Source organism: Centroberyx gerrardi, chromosome 5, assembly GCF_048128805.1.
Source record: "Centroberyx gerrardi isolate f3 chromosome 5, fCenGer3.hap1.cur.20231027, whole genome shotgun sequence".
Lineage (NCBI taxonomy): Eukaryota > Metazoa > Chordata > Actinopteri > Beryciformes > Berycidae > Centroberyx > Centroberyx gerrardi.
In genome coordinates, this window is record NC_136001.1 from 13,831,728 (window position 1) to 13,859,144 (window position 27,417).

The 27,417-nt window shown below is 42.1% G+C and overlaps 2 protein-coding genes across 3 annotated transcripts; one reads left to right on the forward strand and one right to left on the reverse strand.

The window, feature by feature from the left end:
• Positions 1 to 233: 233 nt before the first annotated feature.
• On the reverse strand, positions 234 to 16,763 carry znfx1 (zinc finger, NFX1-type containing 1). Its single transcript, XM_071903848.2, has 17 exons — positions 16,400 to 16,763; positions 15,688 to 15,922; positions 15,130 to 15,482; positions 14,679 to 14,858; positions 14,251 to 14,357; positions 13,098 to 13,336; positions 12,752 to 12,883; positions 12,251 to 12,399; positions 11,838 to 11,981; positions 11,053 to 11,170; positions 9,010 to 9,248; positions 8,384 to 8,523; positions 7,627 to 7,759; positions 6,971 to 7,138; positions 4,019 to 4,129; positions 3,667 to 3,762; positions 234 to 3,428 (listed from the first exon to the last, which is right to left on the reverse strand). Exons 1-17 carry the CDS (start codon positions 16,622 to 16,624, stop codon positions 978 to 980), a joined length of 5,220 nt encoding a protein of 1,739 aa, XP_071759949.2. The 5' UTR covers positions 16,625 to 16,763; the 3' UTR covers positions 234 to 977.
• A 3,568-nt stretch (positions 16,764 to 20,331) lies between these two features.
• Positions 20,332 to 26,741, forward strand: tbc1d20 (TBC1 domain family, member 20). 2 transcript variants are annotated; one of them, XM_071903884.2, is made up of 8 exons: positions 20,332 to 20,721; positions 21,008 to 21,193; positions 21,364 to 21,444; positions 22,103 to 22,289; positions 22,472 to 22,573; positions 23,784 to 23,925; positions 25,618 to 25,796; positions 25,898 to 26,741. In XM_071903884.2, exons 1-8 carry the CDS (start codon positions 20,670 to 20,672, stop codon positions 26,160 to 26,162), a joined length of 1,194 nt encoding a protein of 397 aa, XP_071759985.1. In that variant the 5' UTR covers positions 20,332 to 20,669; the 3' UTR covers positions 26,163 to 26,741. The 2 variants fall into 2 exon arrangements, with proteins under 2 accessions (XP_071759985.1, XP_071759986.1); XM_071903885.2 differs by having other exon boundaries at positions 21,370 to 21,444.
• The last annotated feature ends 676 nt before the right edge of the window (positions 26,742 to 27,417 follow it).

Consider the following 27,417-nt stretch of genomic DNA (forward strand, 5'->3'; position numbering starts at 1 on the left):
TGTACTGCTTTCCCTGACAATATTTCTTCTCATGCATGTGTGTGTGTGTATGTGTGTGTGTGAAATGAAAAAGGAATGTGCATATAGGTTCAAATACCTCGTATGCCTTTTGAGAAAGTTGCAAGTATGTTTAAATATCAAGTCATTTCTCTATTTGTTCTTCAACAGTGTTTTACTGCCACCTATTGTTAAGGCACCAGTAGACTTACACTTACACAGGAGTCTTGAAAATATCAGAGGTTATAGTCTTTATTATTTAACAAACTCTTACAGCCTTTGGCAAACAGTATAGATATATTGCATATAAAATACATTTGTTCCTCCCTTTCAGGATGCAAGACTAAAACATGGAAACATAATCTATGATGAAAAAAAAAAAAACTTCACAGCAACACCCCATAGCACATTGACAGTATACCATGTGCGTACAGCATGTTTTGAATGAATGAATTTCTTGCACTACATTAAAGCTAAGATGTTATATACATGTATCAAAATGTATTCAAATTCAAAATTGAACATTCAAATTCATAATCTAATAATACAATTTTTAATTTTTTTGAATGACTTTGGTGCTAAGTGGTCATTGCTATGGTGTTTTGCATTGCGCTTCCCAGTGATTTGCACCAGTGTCGCCAGTGCCTTGACGTTACTGGACTGATAGCACCTGCCACACCCCCAAACAGACGAGCATGGGCTGTAGTCTCTAGTGAGACTAGTGAAGCAACTACAAGTAACACAACCTAAACGTTCAACACATCACTTCCTGTGCACCAGAAGATTTTTCCCAAGAAACCATTGCCTACTCCAGGTGTTTAGAGCAGCAAATGTAAAAGCTTGTACTGGGTATAGGGAAATTCATTATTGTGTGATATCAATTTGTGATACAGAGTAGCAAAAAAATTGACATTTATTAATATGAAAATGTCACAGATTATTACCTTCGGTAGCAAAGCATACCATTTCAAGATGGGATTTCAGAAGTTATTTGGATCAAAGTTTAGAAGGTTGTTGACCTCAGACCAAGCAGCGTGCTGTGCCCCATCCATTTCTGATGCTACTTGGTTGCCACTGGCCAGGGTATGGTTTGCCCCACCAATAGTAGCATCACAATCAGGGCAGCGCCGACTTTCCATAGCCCCTCCACAGTCTGCTATAACATACACATGGCCATTAGGACATTTGTGCCAGTGTCCAAGTGGCATTTTCATCGCTGAGACAATCATCTGTCTCTCTTTGTCAGTGATCCCCAGGCCTGTGCGTGGTAGCTTGTCTTCCAGATCCTTCAAGGCCTGCTTCACCAGGCGTTCATCTTGCTCAGTGAATTCACCAAGCTTTTCCAGAACCTTTCTTATAGCATGTACTTCAGATTTAACTTTGGCACTTTGTCCTCTTTTGTCTGCCATTTCGCAACGGGCATTGAGTTCAGCCAAGAGGGTGACTCTCACCAGCTCACTCTGCAAATCAGAGACCTGCTGGTCAGTAAATTTCTGCTGGGGGTCGATGAGCCACTTCAGGAACTCCTCAACATTCTTCCCAAAACTGTGGCATTGCATGAAAGATATTTGCTCCCTTTGGATCTTCAGTAGCTTTTCAACTCTTGTTAGGAAAGCCATCTGGTTTTCCAGGACCCTCAGCTCATTTGTTGTGAGATGGGAAGCTCTCAATCTCTGTCTGATGTGCATATATTCCGCAGGCAGAAAGATTACAATGTCCTCCTTGTCTCTCCATTGTTTTGTAAGGGCCATCCTCTGCTCTGCAATATCTGTCTGATGTCCATTTATTTTCTCCTTTACCTTCTCTATCTCAGCCAGACTGCGGTTGATGTGAGATCCATAGCGGAGGTTCTTGCGGATTGGGGTTCGACACTTGGGACATTCTTTTAGTTTTATGGCCACCTGCTCTTCTTCATGAGCCTGCTGGTTGTCATCCATCCCCATGTATCTGTCTATGGCTGTGGATTCAATGAGGTGTCCACAGTCCTCTAGTTGAATGAAGTAGGCCTCAGGGTCATCCTCAGTGCCAAAGAAAATCTCTGTGACCTCATCATGATCACAGATGCGACATTTATTTGGACATTTGTCTCCACACAGGCCTATGCAGGGGTGGCCACAGGCCAGGGTCTTAGCACAGGGTTGGGTGCATGGTGGGCGATCACATGGCTCATGGCAAAGTTTACTGCAGCTCTGATGAGGGCACTGCCAAGCACAGGGCTCAACACAAGGGGCACAGGGCTGGCCACACGGCTTGCTACACCTACTGTGGATGCAGCGATTCTCACAGGGCATCCGACAGGAGGGGCAGGCACGAGTGCAAGGCTCCCTGCACTTATGGGAGCAAATCAGGAGATGTTCACACTGGCGGGAACAGGGGACATGATAACGCCCCTGATAGCATTTGTGACAATTGCCAGTACAGTTGTGGCCGCATTTTAGCTGTTGCTTACATGGGGTCCTACAGTTGGGCTCCTGTCCCAGTCCTTTGTGATAGCAAGCATCTTGCTGGCTGTGTCCACAGCTCAGTTTTAACATGACCTTCACCGTGCACTTACTGGTGCATGGTTCCCCACAGCATGAATCACACTGATGTTCACATTGGAGCATCTTCTGGCAAGGCTCCTTGCATACAAACTTCTCTGGGTCCTGGTGGCAAGGAACCATCTGTTTGTGCTGACACTTAGGTATGATCTTCTCAACCTTCACTGGACACTCCTTGGGACATGCTTTGTGGCACACTAATGTGCACCTGTGTCCCAGATCACATAAAATCTTCTGGCATTTCTTGCTGCACTTGTACTTCTTGTGCTCAGGGTCATAAGGGTGGCAGACTGTACAGCAAACATGGCCACAATCCAAACGGAACTCACATGGTTTTTTGCAGCCCCCCTCAGGGGCTTCTTTGAAATGCTCGGCACAGGAGGCTTTGATCTGTTGGTCTGGATGGTTCTGACAGCACAGGGTCAGAGCACTGCCAATCTGATCCTTCTCTCTCAAGGTGTGGAAGATGTTGCTCCACAGTTTGACTTGGCCCAGCATTACGCTGTTGCCGATACAGTAGAGACCTTTCTTGGCTCGTGACAAGGCTACACAGACACGGTTGGGGATTTTCAAGAAGCCAACCTTGCCCTGTGTGTTGCTGCGGACCAGAGACAACAGGACAATGTCATTCTCTTCCCCTTGGTACTTGTCCACCACGTGTACTTTGACCCCTGAAAACTCGCTGGAGGGCATAAGTTTGCGCAGGCAGTGGAGCTGGCCAGTATAGGTTGTGAGGATAGTAATTTGCTCTGGTTTGTAGTCCTGAAAGAGGAGGTACCGGCAAAGGGAAACTACAAACATGGCCTCATGTCGGTTCTGATGGCTCCTCCCATCTTTGATCTCTTCTTCCGGATGGTTGTGTTCCACAAAGAACAAATTGGTATTAAGGCCCTGTAAGACAAAAATTAGCAAACTTTGAATATGTATTCATTTATGATATTCTTTGATATTCATTACATCCTATACTCATTTTGTATACTTTGACTTTGTCAGATGACTCTAAATAGATTTAAAAGTCTAAGAGCACATGCCGATGCTTTTATGTCTGCACAAGAAAGACAAAAACAAGTATGCACTGCAAGGAAAAGCAAGGAGACGCAGCAGGAGAGCATATGAATATAAAACACACCTTGATGTTGTCGTAGTCCAAGACAGAGGAGTGGTTTTCCAGCTCAGAGTAGATGTGTGGCGTCAGGAGACGGGCAATGTCTGGCCTCATACGATGCTGCAGAGAAGAGAGGTACAAACAAACACGCAAACACAGACACACACAGGCATACATGCACAAACAAACATACACATGAGCACCCACATACACACAAGCAAACATACAAAGGCACACAGGAAAAATCGAGGGTCATGCATCTTAGTTTTATTTTGTTTTCAACTGCACCATATACAGAATTTCCACATTTTGTTGATAGATTGGTAGATTGCTCATGCCATAACATCAGGGAATTGATAGATCCAGTAACACAAACCTGGTAGTTGAGTCTGACATATGGAAATTCCATCTTCACCAGCCTCTCAAACATGGACACCTCCAGGTTGAAGTTCTTAGCCAGTTCAAACACTGTGGCACTGGGGCGCAACTATAGAAAGAAACAGTAGTGATTACTGTACACGCATTTTCTATAGCCTACTAATTACTGTTAATGATGTTTGGAGACTTAATTATGACAGGTTAAGGGCTTGGTTTTTGTTTGATTATGCAACCTGCTCATTTGCTGCTGATGGCCTCTCCCAGCAGGCTAATTCACAAAATTCAGTAACTGAGACTTTGCTTAATTAGAGAAATTACCATTGGTTATCAAAACACACTAAAATAATCTCTAGTTATGCTCTGAGAAATGAACCCCAGCTCTCTCCTGACATACTACCATGCAGACCTACGGGCTATAGAGCTGTGCATTTTAGACAATATAATATATTTCAGTGTACTGCAATGACCAAGATCAAAAGTGAAGAATTGAGGGATAGGGGTTAGACATTCATAGCCTTCATTCTACCTCCACCTAATCTCCTGATGTAGGTCTTGTTCAAGTGATGGCTGTGAGAAAATGACATTCCACTTTCATGGTTACATGTTTAAGGTGGGCAGAAGGTTTTCAATTTGAACAAGGCTGAGAGCAAATGCTGCACGAAAATGCAAACTAGAGGCCAGTTATCACTGGTTACACAGTGGTTAGACACAGGCCAAAGCTACAGTCTCTAGCAAGGCTAGGATGGATAAGACCACCCTATTGTTGCTGTGCTGAACAATATTCTGGTTTATCTTTCTGTTTTAGGTCGACTGGAAGGGAATATAGAGTGTATGCAAATGCAGTCCAACTTTCTTTTGCTATCCTGTTTAGTTTTTCACTGTTTTGCCTGTGTGTGTGTGTGTGTGTGTGTGTGTGTGTGTGTGTGTGTGTGTGTGTGTGTGTGTGTGTGCGAGCGCATGCGTGTGTGTGTGTGTGCGTGCGTGTGTGTGTGCGCGCCTTATTTAGCTAGAGGACAGAGTGTGATTGTGCACTGTGTATGTGGGAGGGGTGTGGGGGAGGTAAGACAAATCCTAGTATAAATGTGAAGCATTGTGTTCTGCTTGATTCAACACCAAACCTGTGATTAATGAACAGCACAACAATGCCAAAGCTTATTTTACCCTGAAAGTGTGATCCATCCACCTCTATTACATGCACGGATTCAAGTTTTAAGTTTCACAAAACAAAGCACTGAACACTTGTTCATAGAGCCAGGGAAGATCAGTTCAAAGTAAACAGTTTCAAATTGATTTAAAAATATGAAATAAACAGACAAAACATATTTTTTCCATCATACTGCATGATGTGCTTTGCTTTTCATGCCTAGTTTTTACCACACCTGTAGTAATTTAAGGGCCTGGTAGTTTAAATAGCTTAATCAACCTTAGGTCAGCAAACTCTGGCCAGCAAATCACACCAACATACTATGGGCAGAATAGTAGCCTAATGCAACCCTGTTTTCTGTCACTTAATCAGCAAGATTCAAACAAAACATATACATTTGAGAGATGAGAAAACTATGCAGGTATGAGAGATTATTGGTCAATGTGAAACACAATAAGGCATTGTTAAACAACCCCTGATCTAAATGGCAAACATTAATCAAGATATGAAACATGACATTCTAATTTGTTGTCAAAATGTCTTTAAAGGCATAAAAGAGAGTAAAAAAAATAAAAACGTTTCAGACAACTAGGGGAGAGGCTCCGTTTTTGAAAAGGGAAGGGATGTTTGTGCTTGTGGCCAAATACAGAGTGATTAAAAATATAGTAATGCATTTAACACAGAAATAATTTTGGTGGGGGATTCATAATTCACCTATGTCCTAATATTGAGGGGGGCATGTCCCGCTGTCTCCCCCCAAATCTACAGCTATGCTTGTAGCCATTCTTATGTCTGGTAAATTAAATTTCTTCTTTTTCTTTTTCAAGAGAGAGAGAGAGAGAGAGAGAGAAATGAGAGAAAACTGTAGCTCCAGGCAAAGTGGTGAGTCAGTTCCATTTTAATCTAATGCAACTGATGTATGAAAATGGCCATTGAATTTCAATTGATGAATGCCAAAGTTACATTAAGAGCAATTTTCAAGTCAAACTCTATTTCAAGTTCAATTCCTATGCTGGCTAGACTTTCAATACAACAAGCATTAAGTGTATATAGGTTCTACTATACAGGGACAGAGCAGACAGAAGTTACAAAGGAAGAAGATACCAGAACAGAATATTGAGATGTGTGATGGAATTGCGTGTAGTTGTGATCCCATACTGCAGATTGCTGGACAGGCTGCCTGGCCATATGTCCTTGGCAGGCACAGACAAGTTGTTGTAATAGTCTACTGATGTCCAGCATATCACTCCCCACTTTACTTGCTCTACCCTGTGAATTGGTAATGGCATGGCATGCATTTTTGACAAGCATCCATTTTCCTCCAAGGCAAATATGCGCACACAACACAGCCACACACAAAGTTTCAACCTGGGACCTAAATGGTGTAACTTCAGTCTGAGGACTATGGCTTAGTAAAATATACCGGTAACACTTTCTATGAAGCCCGTGTCTATAATACATTATAATCATACGTATAACACATTATAATGCTATCATAATGCATTATAAGTATAGTTATAATCATGCATAGACAGTTATAATGTTTTATAACATTATAAACACATTACTTACAATCTGTTATAAAGCTTTTTCATTACCACTTAAATGAAAAAGCTTTATAACAGATTATGAGTAATGTTATAAAACATGATAACTGTCTATGCATGATTATAACTATACTTATAATGCATTATGATGGCATTATAATGTGTTATAAGTATGATTATAATGTAATATAGACATGGGCTTCATAGAAAGTGTTACCAATATACCATACAGGCCCACCTACAGTTAGTGGGCTCTTACCTGCTGGTGGTCTCCTATGAGGATGAGGTGCTGGCAGGCTTGGCTCAGTGTGGTGATGGTGTGAGCCTCCAGAACCTCCGCAGCCTCTTCTACGATCACCAGCCGTGGACTCACCTCCTGCAGAGCCTTCCGGAACTTGGCCGCCCCTGTCGTCGTCATGCCGATGACCTGATGGGCAGGTTGTGTCATTATATACTATTCTGTCACTCCTACGATTTTTATGACTACTACTATTACTACAAACAATACTATTACTACTATTACAACTACCACCACTACTAATTTCAATATCAGCATATTTAGTGGTGTTTTACCATAATTACTGCTATACCAATAAACTACAGCAGAGCCTTTCTTATCCGAGCCTCCCAGTAAATTACAATGAAAAACAAATGTGTCAATGTGAAATTATATTCTAATAACTGAGCGTAACTTCTTTTTCCATTTCCTCTTCCTTTTTAACTTTTTCTTTTTTTAAATAAGCTTAATTTTGAGAAATAGGCTATAAGTGCTTCAAATATGTCCTTCTCTGAAATAATATACTTTCACAAAAGAATTTGAGTAAACAAGGCTCTATTGTAATTCTAAAACAGCTATTCATACTATTTACCAATGCAATAATTACATTGCTACTAATTTTACAACCATTACTGTACCTTGGCTTCCTTGAGGACACAGAGGCTCTCATGGCGTCGTACATCAGCCAGTCTGTCTACTGCATTCTGATAGGCCTGTTCAGACTCTAGGGCTTTGGTACGAAGCTCTGCCCTGTAGCGTGCCACCCACAACCTGCAGACAGAGAGTAAATGACTAATAGTCAAACAGTATGACAACTGATTCAATTATTCGAGAACATTAACTCTCATTATTAGGTCAGCATTTGGACCAAAACTAACAGTCTAGGTCAAAAACAACAGCGCTGTGGTTTTGCTGCTTGATGGTTCTGTCGAGCTAAACAAACTGCAGCAAAACATATTGTATCTCTCTCTTGGAAGGAAATTACCTTATTTGTTAGTTCAAATGATAATTAGGACTATGTAAACATTAGTCTTTGCAGTCCTGTTTCCACGGTGATAGGAATTTAGCGTTATATCTTGGCTCTCTGAGGTGAGAAGATCCTCTGGGATACATTTTCCTGGTGATTAGTTGACTTAATTATACACACTGGGAATAGACAGTAGTTCTACCAGACTGAGGTTGCTTCGGGGAAGAGAGGGAGCGAGGGAGAAAACAGGAGGGAGGAAGGAGGGAAAATGAAGAGGGAGGGAAGACAGGACAGAAAGGGAGAAATGTAAGGAAGGTTGGATAAAACAATAGGAGAGGAACATCATAAGCGATGGAGGAGTTAGAGTTAAAAAAAGAAAAAAAAAGAAAAGAGGGGCATAAATAGTGAAAAAAGAGAAGCAGGGCTACCGATAGAGTCTCCATCTGTCTGGCAGACTGAGGGTCCAAACATCCAAGATGGCATCCTCCTCAGCCTCAACCATAGCCAAGCTCTTCCCCAGCTCTCTCCTGATTTTATTTTTCATCTTTTTCCTCTGGTCCCGTTGCATCTGAATAAACAGACAGGAACATGGCAAGTTTTGAACTCCTAACCATCACCTGTTCACTCTGGAACACCTTTGCGTTTCATTCTAATTAAAATAGGATGGTGCCGTGGCTCTGTCTGTTTCAAATAACAGTTTACATCTAACGTTACATAGACACTTTGGCACGGCAGTAGTTTAACGGAGAGAGAAATAAACTCATGATATGAAGAACACAAATCCCCAGACCAGCTGGCCCTTGATGTGCCCTTGAGCAAGGAATTTAACCATCTCGTCCAGAGGCGCTGCACCGTATTGATCAGATTGTGGCTGTACTGGGCAGCTATACTCCCCTCAAACCAGTCTACTATTGCGGTAAATAATAATGTGTCCTCAGTCATTTACCTGACTGAATATAGGTTAAACAAACTGGAAAATGTTAACTTATATGTTATGTTAAACACTAACTTCTGAAAAACCTCCACAATATTATACACTCTGGTTTTATTTTACCTCCCATCCTTCGCCACTCTGGTCAGCTTGTATTTCGACTTTCTCCAGGTTCATAGCCAGCATCATTTCTTCTACTTCTCTGATGGTCTCCTCCATTCTCTCCCTCTTTTCATCGTCTTTACTACCTCTAGGATGATAGTTGTCTTCAATGATTCGTTCTGCCTGGATCAGATCTGCCTCCTCTGCGATTTCAAGGAGGTCCTCTTCCTCCACCTCTAAAGCCTCCTGTGCATCCATATCTAAAACATTACAAACAGAATCAGTATCAGAAACTCTTCATATGCCAAGTGCAATAAATATACAGGAATGTTTCTTATTCACACTGGTGAAGACAACTTGACAACTTATAAAGTTTCATAGTACATATTGACACACATGGTATAAGGATGGCAGGACTTCACTTACAGAGGGATGACATACAGGGGGACTGGCTTAGGGAACAGGGTACAAAACATACAGTAAGCAGTATACTATACATATCAGTCTACATATATTCAATATGTACAATATATTCCATGAGGAATGGCGGAGATTCATGGTATATGTAACCCTCATCTTATGTCACTGGAATGGGATAACTAAACTGTTTGTGGTGGATTATTTGTTGTCTATTTTACTCAAAAGACTAATTCACAGCATATGGCATATATATATATATATATATATATATATATATATATATATATATATATATATATATATATATATACATATATATATATATATATATATATATATATACTGTATGTACTGTATGTATTATGTGTGTGTGTATGTATGTATTCATCTCTGGAGGAACAGCTTTTTCTCTTGCCGCTTTATCTTTTACACCCCCACTAGTTTTTTTAATAGTATTTCAAGCTAGCATTTTCCCCACATATGTTTTATGCTTGGCAGCATGCTGACATGCATCTTCTAGTGTGTCACCAACCTAACTGGCTGTAGGATTTTCAGTAAATCATTGCTGAATTGCGCATGTCTGAGATGTCTGTGGGGGATGAGCCTGGCACCTCTAATAGAGCAAGTTGGGGATGTGAGCAAGCAAAGCCTTTTGGCTGAGCGCCTTCACTCTTTCAAAACCAAAGATGTGCCTGCGACATAAATATAGGAGGCAATGAGGTAAATACAGGCCTTTTGGACTCACATTGCAATTGTTTGGCTACAAAACGCTTGTATTATGTTGCAGGAGCTGTTAAGTGAAATTTGATGGTCATGTTATGCCCTTTTTAGGATTCTAAGCAGACCTAATCTACTTCAGTTGTTTGGGAGAGCATTGAAATGGAACTGGGGGCTAACTCGTTGTGTGTGTTGCGTTCATACAAACTTCAGCTGAGTTTTGACTGATATTGAGGGTGAGTGGATAATGACAGAATTTTGACACTTTCATTTGTCTGCACAAATTATGAAATCGTGCTTAGGGGATTAACACCACCAGTATTAGTTAGAAAAAAACAAAACAATTTCCAAGTAAAACATTCAGAAAACAGCACATAATTCAAAACTCATCAAACTTGTTATCACCTCATTAAATCTTCTCACCTACCTGCACAACATCAATTACTAAAATACTTTATTTATAATGAAGATCAGCCCACACAAGCACACTGTCTTATCACACATCCACACATTTCTTGTTAAACTTATGTAAAACAATCATAACATTTCAACTGCATTATAATAACTGAGATTATCAATATGTGTTCTCTATGCCTAACCTATTAATCTTGTCACTCAGCTACGTTATTATCCAAAACTGTAAACAAAGGACTTTCTTCTCCAAAACCTTTGCCATCTCAATAAGAGGTCTGCTAAAAAATTAAAGATGTTGTCTATATCCATGACTGTCACAGAAAAACATTTAACACTTACATTATTTGCCATGATGCTCACAGCTGGCAAGCATGTGAATAGTGCTAAGATAGTTTTCACTTGTTTTCTTAGAAGATGGAAAGGCTGTTTACACAATACTGGTGCTAAGAGCAACCAATTGTCAGGTCTTCTTACCCTGCATTGTTAAGGAGTAGCAGCACTTAAAAGCCTCACCTCCATTTCCATTTAGATCCTCTGCCGCCCTCTGCTGGAAGACGGTGTTGCCCAAACCCAACCACTCTGTCATCAGACAGGACTTCTTCTCACCGTAGGTCACGAAACCATCCTGCCACTACGAATCATTCCATAAACATGAACTGATGAGTTTGCATTGCCTTCTCTTCTGACTGGCTCAGTAGTCATCTGTCTTAACCCCAAGTAAACCATGCAGAAAATTCAACATTTTCGGATTGAACAACACTAACCACGAGCTAGAGGGCTGATAAAATTCCATCCCTGAGTGATTTGCTTCACAAAAATATCTAAATATCTAATAGCTAAGTGGTTTTGTGTCCAGTGGTTTTAGGTTATATATGCAGGTTTAAAACACACCTGAGGAAGACCTAGACTTGAATCTTTGTGAAATAAAGACAAAAGAGGCCATACTGCCGAAACCAAAATATGGGATTAGATTGTTTGTTTTTCATTCTCAATTTGCGTGATAATGCTCTTAATGTAAGGAATGACAGGACTGGCATGCAACAGCAGTTTAAAACAGCAGATTTGAATTTATTATAAATATTTAATGAGTTGTTTAGGTTTTAATTGTTTGTTTTGAATTCTGATGGAGTGAAAAAAACAAACTTCATTTTCCATCATCATCATCATTCATTGGTCATAACTTTTGTAATCAAAAATCCCTGAATTGGGGCTTTAAATAAAAAGCATATTTTTTATAGCTTTTTTTCAATATGAACATCTACAAATCAAGTGTTTTTATTTATTAAGGCATGACTCACTGGTGGTGAGTGCAGGCTGCTCCAGTGCGTCTCTGAAATGAACCTCTCTAGGAATCTTTCTCGCAGGACCCCCCTCAGACTGCACTCCAGCTTCACACCCTGACTCTGGATCTCCATCTCCTCCTGGTGCAGCTGCTTGTAAATCTGAGGAACAGGACATGAATACAATGATCTGGCAGACAAAGTGTGCTATATACTGGCTGTGCTGGGAATAGAAACGAAAATATGTGTGTGTGTGTGTGTGTGTGTGTGTGTGTGTGTGTGTGTGTGTGATAACACTTTGCAATGCATATGAGAAAGTGTGGTGCAAATGAGTTCTGAAAGTTAGGCTTGTGTGAATGCTGGCCCTGTTTCTTAAGGTTAATGTTAAACAGTCACGTCCCGTAGGTCAGACAGTTTCTCATAAAGCTCACCTCACTGTATGCGAAACGCAGGTGAGACGGCAGCTTGCGTCTGAAGTCATGTGAACGGGTCAGCTCCCGTAGAGTGAAGCGCTTCAGGACCTCGCTGTTGCTGCGGCCTCCTACTCTCACTATGCCCTCCGGCAGAAATCTATGGATACCTTTGATACAAAAGGAAAGCATATGCACATCACATCCACTTAGAATAGAAAGGTTGCTTGTCTTACATCTCCCATCTCACAGAACACAGCAGGAGGCAAAACAAACAACAAAAGTCATTACTGGAGCATCACAGCAGATATCCATGACCCATTACCCAACACTGCAGCATGTAAACAAATATACCTGCCAAGAATTCTTATTTGTGTTAGGAATAGATCTATCTTGTTTTTCTTATAGAGACCTGACCGAGTCGTCAAATCACCTGCCAAACCACTCAGGAACAGCACAGGAAGTAGGGCTTAGAGAATAATTTGGGATATGACTTGTGTGAGTGACTTAGCTGACTCTTACCCTCAAGGAACTGATCCAGGGCATGGTTAGTGTAACACACCACCAGCATTGGACCATCGTCAAATACATCTCCCCAAAGGTTCTGATTGGTCAACAGAGCCTGAGCGACCTTCAGGCCAACATAGGTTTTTCCTGAGGACATGGGAATGGAAGCAACGTCAAAACAAGGTAACAGTTGCCTGATGTTTCTTAGGTGCAATATTAACCTCTGCAGTACCTTGGATGTTGTCATTTATCAAAAAACACTTTTACAGAATTAATCAAGCCTCTTAGAACAAAACTGATGAATATTCATTCAGAAATAAATTAAGTCATCCATCCAACAATGACCTTTTTAATGTCTTACCAGTGCCAGGGGGTCCCTGTATGATGGCCAGCTCCTTGGTGAGGGCCAGCTGGAGGGCTCTCATCTGAGACTCATCCAGCCCCAGCTCCTCCATGCTGGGCCAGGCCTCTGGTTTCAGGCTGTGAAAAGGCTTGATGCTGTTCTTGTACTCAGGGTCAGCAATGGATGACAGGTTGTAAGTATCTGCTCTTGCCAGATAAGCTGGGGGATGAACATCTGGGTTGCACTCCACTATGTACCTGGAAGTGTTACAGATGGGATGAAATATTTTAGAATTCATTATCTATTCATGTAAAACGAGGATATGGAGACTTCTTATAAATGGATCCTTGTTAATATGTTGGTGCCTATTGGTGACAAATTAGGGCAAGGTTATAATGCTGTCAATCATTTTAATCTCATTATCTGAAGAAAGCTTTCCTTAATGGATAATGTCACAAATAAAAACCCACAATAAAATTCATTGCCATAAAATCTTGTAAAAAAACAAAAAAACAACTCAATATATCTTTAGTAGCTTGCATGAAGTTACAATCAATAAAGGAGAACCATTTTATGTTTTTATGGAATATGTTTTTGTATGTTTCATTTAGTGTACTGTATAGTACCAATTTGTTTATAAAAATTCCCGACCACCAGAGGGGGACATCAACACCTCCCTTCCCTGTTGATGCTGCGGGGGATTACTGTTAACTCACATGTTGCAGTTTTGAGAGAAACATGGTGTTTAAAATTCTGTTTCAGTTTACAGTCACAAGAGGAGAGACGGGGAGACAGATGGCCAACAAACTGTCTCATATAATACAGTACCTCGGAGTAATAAACTGTATTGCTGAGGAAGGGCACTGGGAGTGCAGACAAGATAATGCAACTTATGAACTCAACCATGTGTGATAGCTCATTAGAAGTACCCCCACCCTAACTACACACACACATAAAAGTAAGATGTCAGAGTAAAAGGTAAGGGAGTCTTTGAAAGTATCCACACATGAAGCCTCGTTGGAGGTGCTGTGGTTTATATGAAAACTATGACCTTGACTCTTTGAAAAATGCTAATCTATCCTGCTTGGGAGGGAATGGCACAGCAGATAGATTCTAAGTTGGTCTACGCCCACACACACACACACACACACACACACACACACACACCTACCTCTGAAAGGGCAGGTCATCCTCCTCCTGCTCCTGAAGGCCCTCCAGAACATAGCGGTAGGCCTCAAAGTAGGCAGTAGTCTCCACCATCAGGAACGACTGGTCCGTCTGTGGGATGGTATACGTTTTGTATATTGTTTTATATAACACCATACCCACTTGCATAAATCCCTCACCCTGCATCTATCCTGCATAGGAACTGCAGGATGTTCCTTACAATCCCTCTTGAGAATGGAGCAACAGTATAACAGCAGTGCTGCAACCATGTGTAAAAGTGGCATCTATATGATGGCCATCTATATACATTTCTTTTACAACTTTTCTGCAACTTAAATTAGATGGCCGAGGTCAAACCATGACCTCATGTATCCTTAGCAACTGCCAGTAAGCATGTCCCAGCATGCTGCCCTACACAGTATGCTGTCCCACCTGCATTGTGGCCAACTTGCGTCTGCTTTCTTCAGAAAAGATAATCTGGACCTGGCCCCTCTGCAGGTCTCTGGGGTCCCGGTCTGACACTGTGGCAAACAAGAAGCTCTCAAAGTTATCACACGACAGGCAGACCAGGGAACCGTAGATCAGCCTCTTGGAATTCTGCCAGCGCACAAACTGTGGGAAAGATGGGGAGAGTATTATTAAATATGATTTATTAATTTATACTTTTAAATGTGTTATTCATATAGCAAAAGACCCCTGTATCTATCAAAATGTCAATTCCATAGGCCCATAAAATAATAATAAATCATAAAATTAATAAAAATCAGTCTTATTACTGCAGAACAGAATCATAACAATGTAAAAAATGCTTGATTGTAGTAGTTACATGTCATTAATATATAACTATGACAAAACACCCATGTTAATCCACCCAGAGACTAACCTTAAGAGGCTGAGAGTCAAACTGTGCAGTATAGGCTATGCCTGCTTGCGTGCACTTTGGCACCATCAGTCGTGTGTCAAAATACACTCTGATATCATCAAAGCGCTTCCTCCTCAGTGGGTTGTCATTCCTTCCCATGTCCAGTTGGGTCCAAAGCAGTTGCTGGATTCCCTCACGGAGTGGCCGCACAAAGTCCTCTCTCAGCAGCCGGAAGTGTGTATCAAGGTAGAGGTGGGTGTTGGCGTAACGTTGAAAGATGAGATTGGATCTAATGAAGGGCCTCTGGTCCTGATGAAACTCCTCTGGTGTTGGGTAGATGGGTAGGTTCCTGAAGTCCTGCTGCTCTTCCCCACCTGAGGTAAGAGTAGTGGGAGCGATAGATTTTATTTGTACTCAGATACTTACGAAACTATTTGTTGCAGTCTTGTAAAAACATTCAAAATTCATCACTGCATCACTGTTTTCAGCTTGATTTTGCAATGTTGTGTCAGGGGCAGGATATCAAAATGTAGACTTAAAAGGAGCATTTCGATACAAACGTCTGTCAGAGGTCATTACCTGGGTTATCACCACCGGTGGGTAGGAGAGCATAGGTGTCCCTGTCTGAGCGGAGGGTCCCCTCCCTGAATTTGTCCTGGAGGTGTTTGACCAGGCCCTGGAGGGTCTCCAATTTCTCCTCCGTCTGAGGCTGGACGTCCACTCCTGATGCCCTCAGGCTGTTGGTGGATTCTTGGAGCAGGACCACGAGCATAGACACTGCCTGCACCGAGCTAGCAGGGAAGATGCTGAGCACCTGATAAGCAGTGATGGGGAATAATTAAACTATAGTTCAAATACTAATTTAACAACTATTTATGGAAAGAAGCACAATAAGGCTTAAACAATAAGTCTATTTAATATAGAAACAAGCAAACAATTGTTAATACAACTTGTTCAATATGTTCATTTTGCACAATGTAATTTGTAGATGTAGTTGGAGCTACTTTTGAAGGCACTGTTAGTTTGACAGTTGCTTTAATTTACTGCAGTTAAAATGTTATTCCGCTTTTTTCATTGCACAGTAGTAGTACTGTGCAATGCTATCAGTGCTGCTGATAGCAAGCATCTATTCATCACCTGTCCAAGCACTCACTATCCCACTATCAGAACAGACTTTTCTGCTCAGTCATTTTTGTGCAGAGTTAGCAATGTATTTTTTTTATTTATTCCTTAATTTATTCTTCAACTGAATGACTGATTGGCTCATTCATTCATCCACTCTGTCGTTTACCTTGGACAGAAGAGCCAGGATGTTGTCCAGATGCTGTGGGTACTGTTCCCTGCGGACAGGGTTGAACTCTAATCCCATGCCTGCCACATAGCGGGGCAGGATGGTGTGGAGAAACCCTGAGTCTTTTACCACGCCGGCCAGGTGCTGTACGGTGCCTCTGTCTGTCTGTGACTTGAAGGCCTTACTCAGTACCAGGCAGATGAGTTGCACTAGGTCCTGCCTCATTTCTCTCTCAGCCAGGAGGGCTTGTAGGGCGGGCTTAGCGGAGAGGGTGATGGCCACCTCGGACGGGTCTTTTCCAGAGAGCTCCTCTAATGTTCTGTAGCCCAGCCCACGGCCCTGTGGCGTGCCACCCCCGCCTGCAGAATTCGATCCCCCTTCATTCCTCTCTCGTCTTTCTCCCGGGCCACCACCTCTTCTCTCACCACCTCTACCTCTGTTTCTCTCCACACTCTGCCCTCCTCTCCTTCCAGCCGCATCTTCTGCTCTCCCTCCCTCTCTTTCGGGTATACCTCGTTCTCCACCTCTTCCTCCTCTGCCTCTCACCGCACCTCTCCCTCTCTCTGCCCCTTCCCCTCTGTTTCCTCCTCTCCCTCTGCCTCCACCTCTCCCCCCTCTGCCTCCTCCTCCTCCCCCTCTCTCTCCCCCTCTCCATGTGTCTGCTCCTCCTCTTCCTCTGCCTCTCCCTCGAACCCCTACCCCTCCTCTTCCATCTAGCTCCTCTCTTTGACCTTGATCTCTCCCACCGCTTTGTGTCCTTCTGCCTCCCCCTCCTCTCCCACCCTCCCCTACAGGGTTCTCTACATTAAATCTGCCATTTGAAACTCCCCTGTTTCCCTGTGCACCTCCCCGTCTTCCCCTTCTCCCTCCATTGGCATTCTCATTTTGGCCAGTGTCATTATCTGGAAAAAGCAACATTAACATAGTGAGACAATGGTAATGTTCAAGGAGAAAAGACTACTCTGATAATGATCTTGTTTGCTAGATTCATACCCAGGTTTTTACTCAACTGCCTCTTATATAATTACCTTCATTAGGCCCTCCTCTCCCTGTTCTTCCTGTCAGTCTGTCCATGGCCTTCTGGGTGGATGGCTTTGAAATTTAGGGCAGTGACATCAGTGCTTGCTGAGTGACAGAAAATGGAAAAAGGAAAGTGAAAGTTTAAGGACCCAAATTGATATTGACATCCAGTTATCAATGAGACATGGGTCGACTCGGAAAGAGATGTAAATTATTTAGAGGCCCTTTAGAGGCATTGAATGATGTTCCACTCTTGAGAACTACGTATTACACCCACTTAAACTTAACTTAACTTAAACGTAAAAGATTAGAAGCATCGGAGGGTGTTCCCACGGGCATAAGCAAAATGATCTGTTGGGATAGTTTAAGCATCCAGCATTTTACATTTAGCATTGTGTTCTCTTCACATTTTTTTCCACATTTTTTTTTTCCATTATTATTATCAGCATGTTTTGCAAGGTCACATTACAGTGTGAACTGAAGTCAGGTAAGAGCAGGAAATCTCACTGTTTATCCCTTCTGAGGTGATCAAAGTGGCCTTCCCACCTCCCTTCGTCTTCTTTCCCAAGAGATAAAGTTATGATGTGTAGTGAGTGGAATGTGTTACAGTGCTTCTATACAGTTAGTCCACACTAATTATTCTCTGACACTTTGCTTTCTCTTCTCAAGACTGTACAACTCTCCCTGCAATTGCAATATTATAATGAAAAAATACTCAGTACCATAAATTTAAGGAAACTCTGGACCATCTGCCTCTTTTGTTCAACAGCCTTTGGGTTCAACAAATTGCTTAAAATAATAGTGTGATTCTAAGTTTCTGCCAGCCAAGTATCCCATCTACTCATCCCTTCTTTTCCAAAGCATTACAGCAAATAGCCTCTTCAATGCACAGTAGTATTCACACCCTTCAGTAGTTTTATCATTTACATTCAAACCATTTTATAAACCAATTAAAGCAACGGGTGCTTCTTACACAAATCATACCCACCTAGGTTAGAAAATAAGAATAACTTCAGCTATATTGTAAGAGATATTCAAGTGCACCCTGTTTGAGTAGATTTGTGAAAACAACCAATTACTATTCTCCCAAATTCAATTCAATGTTATACAATGATAGGCCTCACAAACATAGCCATTGTAGCCCATTTGCCCCAGTTAACCCTATTGAAGGCGAAGTGTGCCCTCTGCTGGACCACAGTAGGAGCTGCATGGGAGTTTAGGTTTCATTTCACACGAACGTCATCTGATAACAGTAAATGATACAGCATTGCAGTAATGCCGGACATGCAGGCCTCTGTTTGCTTTAGGAGATTTGCGAATGGGTACGTGCCAAGAGATAACACTGTCAATAACAATATAGATAGGTACAGACAGTAATAAACTTCATATGACACATATCACAAAATGTCTAGTTGTAACCTACAGGAAATGAAAAGTCACTATACTATTCCTAAAATATTTCTAGTGTGTTTGTGGGACTGAAGTGAATTTATAGTGGCCGAATTGTACTTTATGTTTTGTTGTTGTTTTTTTAATCTCATATGGTAACACTATATTATTTCTATATAATTCCTATAGGGACTAACAATATTCAGTCATCATTGTAAACATCATCATCATCATCATCATCATTATTCTCAACTTTCTCTTCATTTTCAGGCCTTGAGTTTCCTCAATCTTATTCTCACTTCTTAACAGGGTAGCGGCTATTATAGGCCTACTGCCTGTCCTCAAAAAATAACTTACCTTGACTGAAATCCACTTGACATTACATTTCCCCAACTACATTAAGCTTTAGAGGTAATTCGTTTCCCACTATATATAGCCTAGTATACACAGCATATATTCCGTACAGTCGGTCTAGCTGCTGCTTGTCTTGGCTGTTTCCAGGCTCTGACTGATCTGCAGTTCAGGAAATGTCTCTTGAGACTCATCGCTCTGTCAGTTTCGTTTTCGTTTCGGCACAACGCACAGTTAGAAACTAAACCTAAGGAAATGCAATGTAGCAAACACCTGTTTCTGACTAAGAGGCAACAAGACGCTCATAACATGCACGGACATGTGTGTGTGTGTGTGCGTGCGTGCGTTAGGGATGTGGTTAGGTGCGCTCTGCCCACATCCCTAACGAAAAATCACAATAATAAAGGACTATATTCTCTCAGAGACGTATGTGTCTGTAGTATCCAATGCTATACAATTCGTAACATATACCATTCATTACACAATGTATAGGCCAACACCAACTATCTATCTATTTATCTATTTATCTATCTATCTATCTATCTATCTAGAGGCAGACAGATCACAGACAGAGTTGGAGGTGAAGGATAGTGAGCAATAGCTGAGTGAAATGTTCAAGATTGAATATCAGGGGAACAGATCATATGTGAGGGGGGTGGAGTTGAAATCAATTTCATGCCTCTGTGAAGAATAATTGTGGTGGATTTTCACATTGTAATATTATGATAGATGCGTCTTTGCCACGGTCGTGAAGAATTTTTTTTTCTTAACTTTTTGTAACGGCAAGTAACAGACAAAAACACAGTGTACAAATAGATGAATGGGGAAAAACATGCACAGAACAAGGCAAGGGGTTAAACGATTTACAGGTAGCTGAAAACATAATCTCAATTTCTATAGTTCAGGCTCGCCAAATTTAGCGGATGCACATGCACGTAGAGCCCTCCCTCCCTACCTCGAGTCCCCCCCCCCCTCCCCTCTCCACTCTTCTCCTCTCCTCTACTCCGCCCCCTCCTCCCCCACCCCCCCTCTCTCCTCCTCCACTCCCCTTCTTTCTCCCCCTCTCCTCCTCCACTCGCTCCCCTCCTCCCTTCCTCCTCGGGCACCTCCCATCATCTTGACACAACGTCATCAGCCTGTGCAGACAACCCAGCAAACGTCAATGGATTCTGTTGGCCGCTCAAGCCATTGTAAACATGTAGCCATTTCATCAATCTAGCCATATTGTTATTAAGCGTTGTCTAAGAATTGGCAACTAATTTGACACTAGTTAGAGTAACGATGGCCATGTTGCTGAAAATGGCAGTTTCGGAACGAGGACTGTACAGTGTTAGCTTGATAGCTAACGTTAGCTAACAACCAGGCCTGTGTGTATGAGGGTGGCCTTGCTAATTTGACAGCTAGCCTCTAGTTGGCAGCTACAACAGGCTAAATCGAGGTTAGCCAAACAAATAAGGATGACAAGCTTGTAGCTGTAGCTAAATAGCAAACGCCAAGGAGTGGAGAAAAAATGAAGAAATCCAGAAGTGGTGGTGCCTCATCACCATTGAATGGTAAACAAGGTAAGTGTGGCATGTCGATAGTTCGCTCTTGAGAGTTCTTGCGTTTTCAGTCTGGCTAATACTAACGGTTATTAGGCTAATTTAGCAGTGAAGCCAGACACCTAAGTTAATTATTTATGATGCAAAAACATGACCAGTATTGTTGCTGGAGTTAGCTACCCCCCCCAGCAAACATCAGCCAATGTTTGACATGTAACGGTAGCAAGGTAAAGGCTAACTTAAGCTAATTATCCTCGGTAAGTGGCTAATATGAACTATCTTTGCTTGATGTGTGTGCCTGTGTCAGACTGGGACTCCAGGCGGAAGAGAAAAATTGCGGACATCACACAAGCCCTGAGTGTGTGTCCGGTGGATGTAGCAGCTCTGAGGAGGATGGCCATCAGTGAGGGAGGACTACTGACTGACGAGATCCGCTGTCAAGTATGGCCTCGGCTTCTCAACGTCCCCCCACACATCCTGGAACAGGATCAAGGTAAATGCAACGCACACTGACATATATGTCAGTACACATACCTCCACTACTATGCAGGGGTACTGTATTAACACACAAACTGTCAGCAGTGTTAGCATCTGAGCAGGTGTAAACACTTACACACACTTGACTATCACATGGTAATACTAACGGTGAGATGTCCTGTCCAGAAACAGTAGAGCGGGAGAATAACAAGGACTACAACCAGGTGCTGCTGGATGTCCAGCGCTCACTAAGGAGGTTCCCGCCTGGTGAGTAGAAACCTTACAAGTCTCAATGCCATCTAGCATCTCAATTGAGCTAATACTGAGCATACAGACACACAGACGCACCCACAGACTCTGCCAGCCTAGACAAACACACAGCCCAGCTCTTATTGAGGTGCTGTTTGTCCCAAGCACCTAATCTGGAAACTAGAGAGAAAATAACAAAATATTGGTACCTTGAATTCTTAACTTGCTTGGCTATGTTTAGCATTTAAACTTGTAGGGATTTTGTATTACTCGAAAAACTGCGACATGTTGGGTAATATGGGTGCTATACTGAAATTTTGATGGGAAGGCGCTTTATTTATTTTTATTTATTCATTTTTGACACTGGTAGGTGAAATGACAAAATGTCATTTGTGAAAAATAACTTTCTTCTATTTGAATACTTTTTGAATACAATTTTCAGTGCAAAGGCTATATTGATCAATTGACCTATATATTGATCAATTTGTTCTTGTTCTCGGTACTTGTATCCTCCAGTCTACTTAATAAAGTACTGAGTACTCATCTGTTCTGAAAAACTGGCATCGGTGCACCTCTAGGATATTTTATATTTATGGGGTTCATCTGTGCAATGGCATGGCCTAGATGAAACCCTGCATAAGGTGACACTGTTGACTTGTGTTGATGACTTGTACAGGCATGCCAGACGAGCAGAGGGAGGGTCTTCAGGAAGAGCTAATTGACATCATCCTCAGAGTTCTGAAACGGAATCCCCAGCTGCACTACTACCAAGGATACCACGACATTGTTGTCACTTTCTTATTGGTCCTGGGAGAGCGCCTAGCAACTGCCCTAGTGGAGAAGCTGTCCACGCATCACCTCAGGTACCTCCTACACTCTAAATGATACTGTAGCTAGCTCCCTTACCCTCCTTCCTCCTTTCACATTTGTTCTCTATGATGTGCTCACACACTCCTGTAGCTGTCTTCCTTCCTCTCTAATGGTTTCTCTATTGTGCACTTTAAAACATACTTTCTCTTTCTTCCTCTTTCTCTCTCATTTCCAGGGACTTCATGGATCCTACCATGGACAACACTAAACACATTCTGAACTATCTGATGCCCATCATTGAGAGGGTCAACCCCGAGGTGCATGACTTCATGCAGCAGTGAGTCTCTCTGCTGTTTCAGCAACAGCACTACCTAAATTGTTTTCTTAATCTCCCATGAGATGTTGCCTTAAGGGACATGACACTTTGCAACATGATACAAGATGTGCAGTATGAACATAATTGGCCAGCTATTATTAATGTTCAAAGTTGAAAGAATTGAAAGGCTTCATTTCCCACACAGCTTGCCTTATGGTTATGATACTCACTACACTTACTCTGCTATCCCTATTTTACTTTGAGATACATGCCATCACATCATGGCTTGTATCTCAAAGATGATTTCAACATCATTATGAAACTTGGTTTTCACAACATGACCTTTCTTCAGAGGATGCGTTCTAAATTGTATGCAAGTTCCACCAAATATGCTGAAATAATGACACTTTGAGTCTATTGCTTAGCACAATGATACTAATACTGATAATAATACAATGATGGATCCATAAATTCTACAACTGTTGTACAGTCTCGATACATTTCTACATCACTGTGTAAGTTACAACTACGTTGGGAACCTTTTCCATTTAGCCAAATCTTAAGACTTAGACTCCTGTATAATGGCCATTATTTGAGGGGAATTCCTTAACCACAGACATTTTAATTAAGTCCTTAGATGGATCCACCACCACTTTATAAGTGGCAACCGTGATTACAATAGTATTTTCACTGTGCACATTGTTTACCAAGGCAGAGCATGAAGCTAATGACAGCAGAGTTTTGAGAAAACGGTTTACTGTGCACTAAAAGCATATTGATCCTATCATGAATGTGGGAGTTAAAGTCTCTAAGGACTCAAGGACAGACCTCTCATTAAATCCTCAACTGTGTGGGATGGGTTGACAGTTGTTAGGCCTCCTTATCTGACTTTCAGTTCCAGACCAAGCCATAACATAACTCAAGGCCCTAAATCCTTCTGGAATAAGTGCTCCATATATTGTCCACAAAGTGAATCATATATTATCCACTGAGTGACAGACAGTGACCTTTAACCTCAGAAGAGATCCCTGTACATTTACAGGGATCTCTTCACTTCAAGAAACAGGCACTTCAAGAAACAGGCACTAGCTTTAAATTGCACAAGTGGTATTACAGGGTATGTTGTAAAAAGTTTTGTAGTGTTAACTGATTGTCTGATGTTGTGTTGCTTTTATATTAAGTGACAGGCCCAGCTAGGCCCAGCTGATCTCTGTCATGTGTTGATTCTCAGGGCAGAGGTGGGCACTATCTTTGCCCTCAGTTGGCTGATCACCTGGTTTGGCCACGTTCTGTCAGACTTTCGCCATGTTGTCCGGTTGTATGACTTCTTCCTGGCCTGCCATCCACTAATGCCCATCTACTTTGCTGCTGTGGTGAGTTCTGTATAGTCTGCTCTATTAGTCCACTAGACAGTTACCTATACTCAAAGGGAGTGGTTTTTATACTCAGCTTTGATCTGTGACTTAAGGTTCTTGTATTGATAACACATTCTCAGAGGCAGTTTGTATGAGATAAATGTGTTGATGTCAAAGGCCAGAAGGTGTCCTTTTAGTTGAGGCTTTGCATGCCCCAGACACAGTTGTGTCATTGGCCCAATCCCAATGAAGGACTGAGCCCTCACAGACTTAATTGACGTCACCTGTGTGCGTAGCTGTAGTGTCCGAGTGCGAGAAGTCGTGAGGGCTCGAAATGGTATGAGGAATGGGGCATCACATGTTGCCTTGACGATGTCAGACGTCGCTATCTCCCGTTAATTAATCAGTTTGTAATTTAGGCCCTACTCTTTGCTTGTGCTTTTGTCTAAACAGCATTATTATCCTGAATTGTGTTTTTTTATTTTTTTTTGTTTTTTTCTATTGGGAGGCATGATACATTGATACTGATGCTATGAATTGTGGGCAAGTTCCTCAGAAAAGTCTGCCGACATGCGGACTCGCAGAGAGGCATTGAAAAGTCCGCATCAGAGCCCTCACGCACTTGCTGGTTTTTCACTGGGACAGCCCTAAACGCTCGCGGTCTTATCGGGAACGCGCCTCAAAGTCCGTGAGGCCGTGAGTGCGGACATTGGGATTGGGCCATTGTGTAAAAGCCCTTTGTGACAACTTCAGGATATATTGTGTAATGTCATGCCTCATGGAGAGACTTGTGTCCAGAAATAGATCGCTAGTACATGATCACGCCATGACCTCTGCTCCATTTAGAGAGGAAATAGTAGGAGAAGAAAGGTGTTCTATACAGTGGATTCTGTGTGCAGGCATGTGATTATAGTAACCTTGCTTAACAGTGTGATCAGCCAATCACCGCAATCCGATCACCAATTGAAATGATGCATTTTACCCAGACTTTCTACTAACAACAGCACATCATTTAAAAGTGCACAGCAAGCATAAATAATACAATTCCAATGTAGCACTTTGTTTAACAGATCATTCTTATGGCTGTGTGACATAGCTGGCCTATCCATGTATAAATAAATCATAGGCTTTGTCCAGACAGTGATTACATGTCAGAATGTGCTTGATGACTGAGGTGCTTACTCACCCATTGCCACTGGTAGCACATGAAAGTTTTATATTGCAGCAGCATAGCCTTTGCCTTCTGGTACATGTTAAACTGGTTCTAATCTATTATCATAGGCTGTGAAATTGAAAACACGTCAGAAATGAACTGTTAGTGCCAGATGGACGACACGCCTACGCTACTAATGTTCTGCTGACTGCTGCAAATTGGCTCATACTTTGCACAGCATATGTTCGACCGCTTTCCTGATCCATTAATTGAAACGTTTTTGTTGTTTTGATTGGGCAGTTGAAAAGCTGATCGGTTGATCACGATGACATATTTAGAATGTTTATCTGCCGATCGTGATTGGTAGCCGATTGATTGGTGCATCACTATATAATATGATAGAGTAAAATAAGATGAAAAAGCAGGTCAACACTGGTCAACATTTACATCAAATCAAGTTTATAAAAGTGGCCACTGATTTGGCTTGCCTGATCTTCCCGTGTGTATTTGTGTGTGTGTATTTGTCTGTGTGTATGTTATGTGTATTTGTGTTCCAGATTGTGCTGTACAGAGAAGAGGAGGTGTTGGACTGTGAGTGCGACATGGCCATGGTCCACCACCTGCTGTCCCAGATTCCCCAGGATCTGCCGTACGAGACGCTCATCAGTCGAGCGGGAGACCTCTTTGTCCAGTTTCCACCCTCTGAACTGGCTAGAGAGGCTGCCACACAGGAGAGGTACTTCTGCCTTACCTTTACCACCTTACCTTTAAAGGAAAAAAGCATAGTTTTTTGCCATTGACTATTGTTAAACACAATCTCTCCCTTTCCCTCCTCAGCACCGCAGCCTCTACCTTTAAGGACTTTGACCTAGCATCCACTCAACAGCAACCAGACTCTGTTCTCCGTCGCCGTCGCCGACAAAAACAGGCTGCGCTGGAGAGCTCAGGGGCGGGCCCAATAGTAGCGGTGGCCCAACCTTCGGCAGCCCGGCGGTTCGTTCGATTGGCTGTCATGGGTCTGACGGTGGCTCTAGGGGCAGCAGCTATCGCTGTTGTCAACACTGCCCTGGAGTGGGCCCCCAAACTGGACCTGTTTCCTTGATCCGCCTCTCCTTTGACCCTCTACACTCCAACTTGTCTCCCCTTGACTGAATCTGCTGGGTCTGTTTCTAAGACCCATTAACTTAACTACATACTGCAGTCGGAACACTGTCTGGAGTTGGCTTTCTAAGCTGGACCTGTCCTCCCTACTCCTTTCCCTACCTGGATGCGTCTAAAAATCCTACCTAGAACTGCTAAGGCCACAGCTTAGGGCCCTTTTTATGACTCTCTTCCAAAGAGTGCCCACCGCTATAACCGTAACAACAGCTGGTGCTCTGAAGTGAGAAGAATCCATCTCATAATAGTGAAGAGACATATTTCTGAAAACATTTATTGATGTTGACATCATCAAAATTGAATTATATTTGGAAATAGGATAATCTGATGTTAAGAAATGTTATGCTCACAGAGATTTAGGCTGTTAAGGCGAAAGCTTGGTGGCCGCACTAGGCTTGAAACTGCTGCCAATGAAGAGAGTGAGAGTGTTTGTATGTGAGTGTGCGCGTGTGTATGGTCGCAACGCATTTGTTCTCTATTTGATACCTGGACTGAGACCAAATACAGGATTGTCCAAATCCTCTCTCTGTATGTTTTAGTGTTTAATTTCGTAATTTTATAGGTATGTAAGTAGCTGTAAGGGGACATGGTCATGACACACAGGCACTTTTTAGAGGCCATGTTAATGGGCAGTTAAGGTTTCGTCCTTTCGTTGTGTTCCTAGGTCATCATGTTCCTTAAAAGTTGTGTTTCTTAAAACCGCTTCAGTCCGAAAAACAAAAGAGAACTTGTCTCCCTCCCCTGGGAACCAGCAACTTTCAAAACATAACAGTTGTCACCCTTGTCTACCCAATTTGTTTTCGGCCCTGGTTGACTTAACATGCCTTTGCTCAGTTGTATCTGTTTGTGCTAAGCCACCATGTTTAGTCTAATTTATTTGTAAAGGGCTTTTAACAAAACAGGTTTTGGTGTTATCAAACTAAACATTCTGTAGGCTGCTTTGGACTTCATTTTGTATCTCAAAATGAAGTCTGAGATACAAAATGAGTCTGAGGATTAGGCCACAGAATGGAATAATGATGTGTATATTCAAGAAAGAACAAATCAACTGTGGAAAAATGGTTAGCTGGCCACTATAGTTGGCCAGCTTCTTACTAAATTGTTCCAGCTGTAAAACCTTGAAAATGTGCCTGTGTATCATGGCCCCAGTTAACTATGGTAAACATTTTGCCTCACGCTTTACTGGAGTTGATGATTAA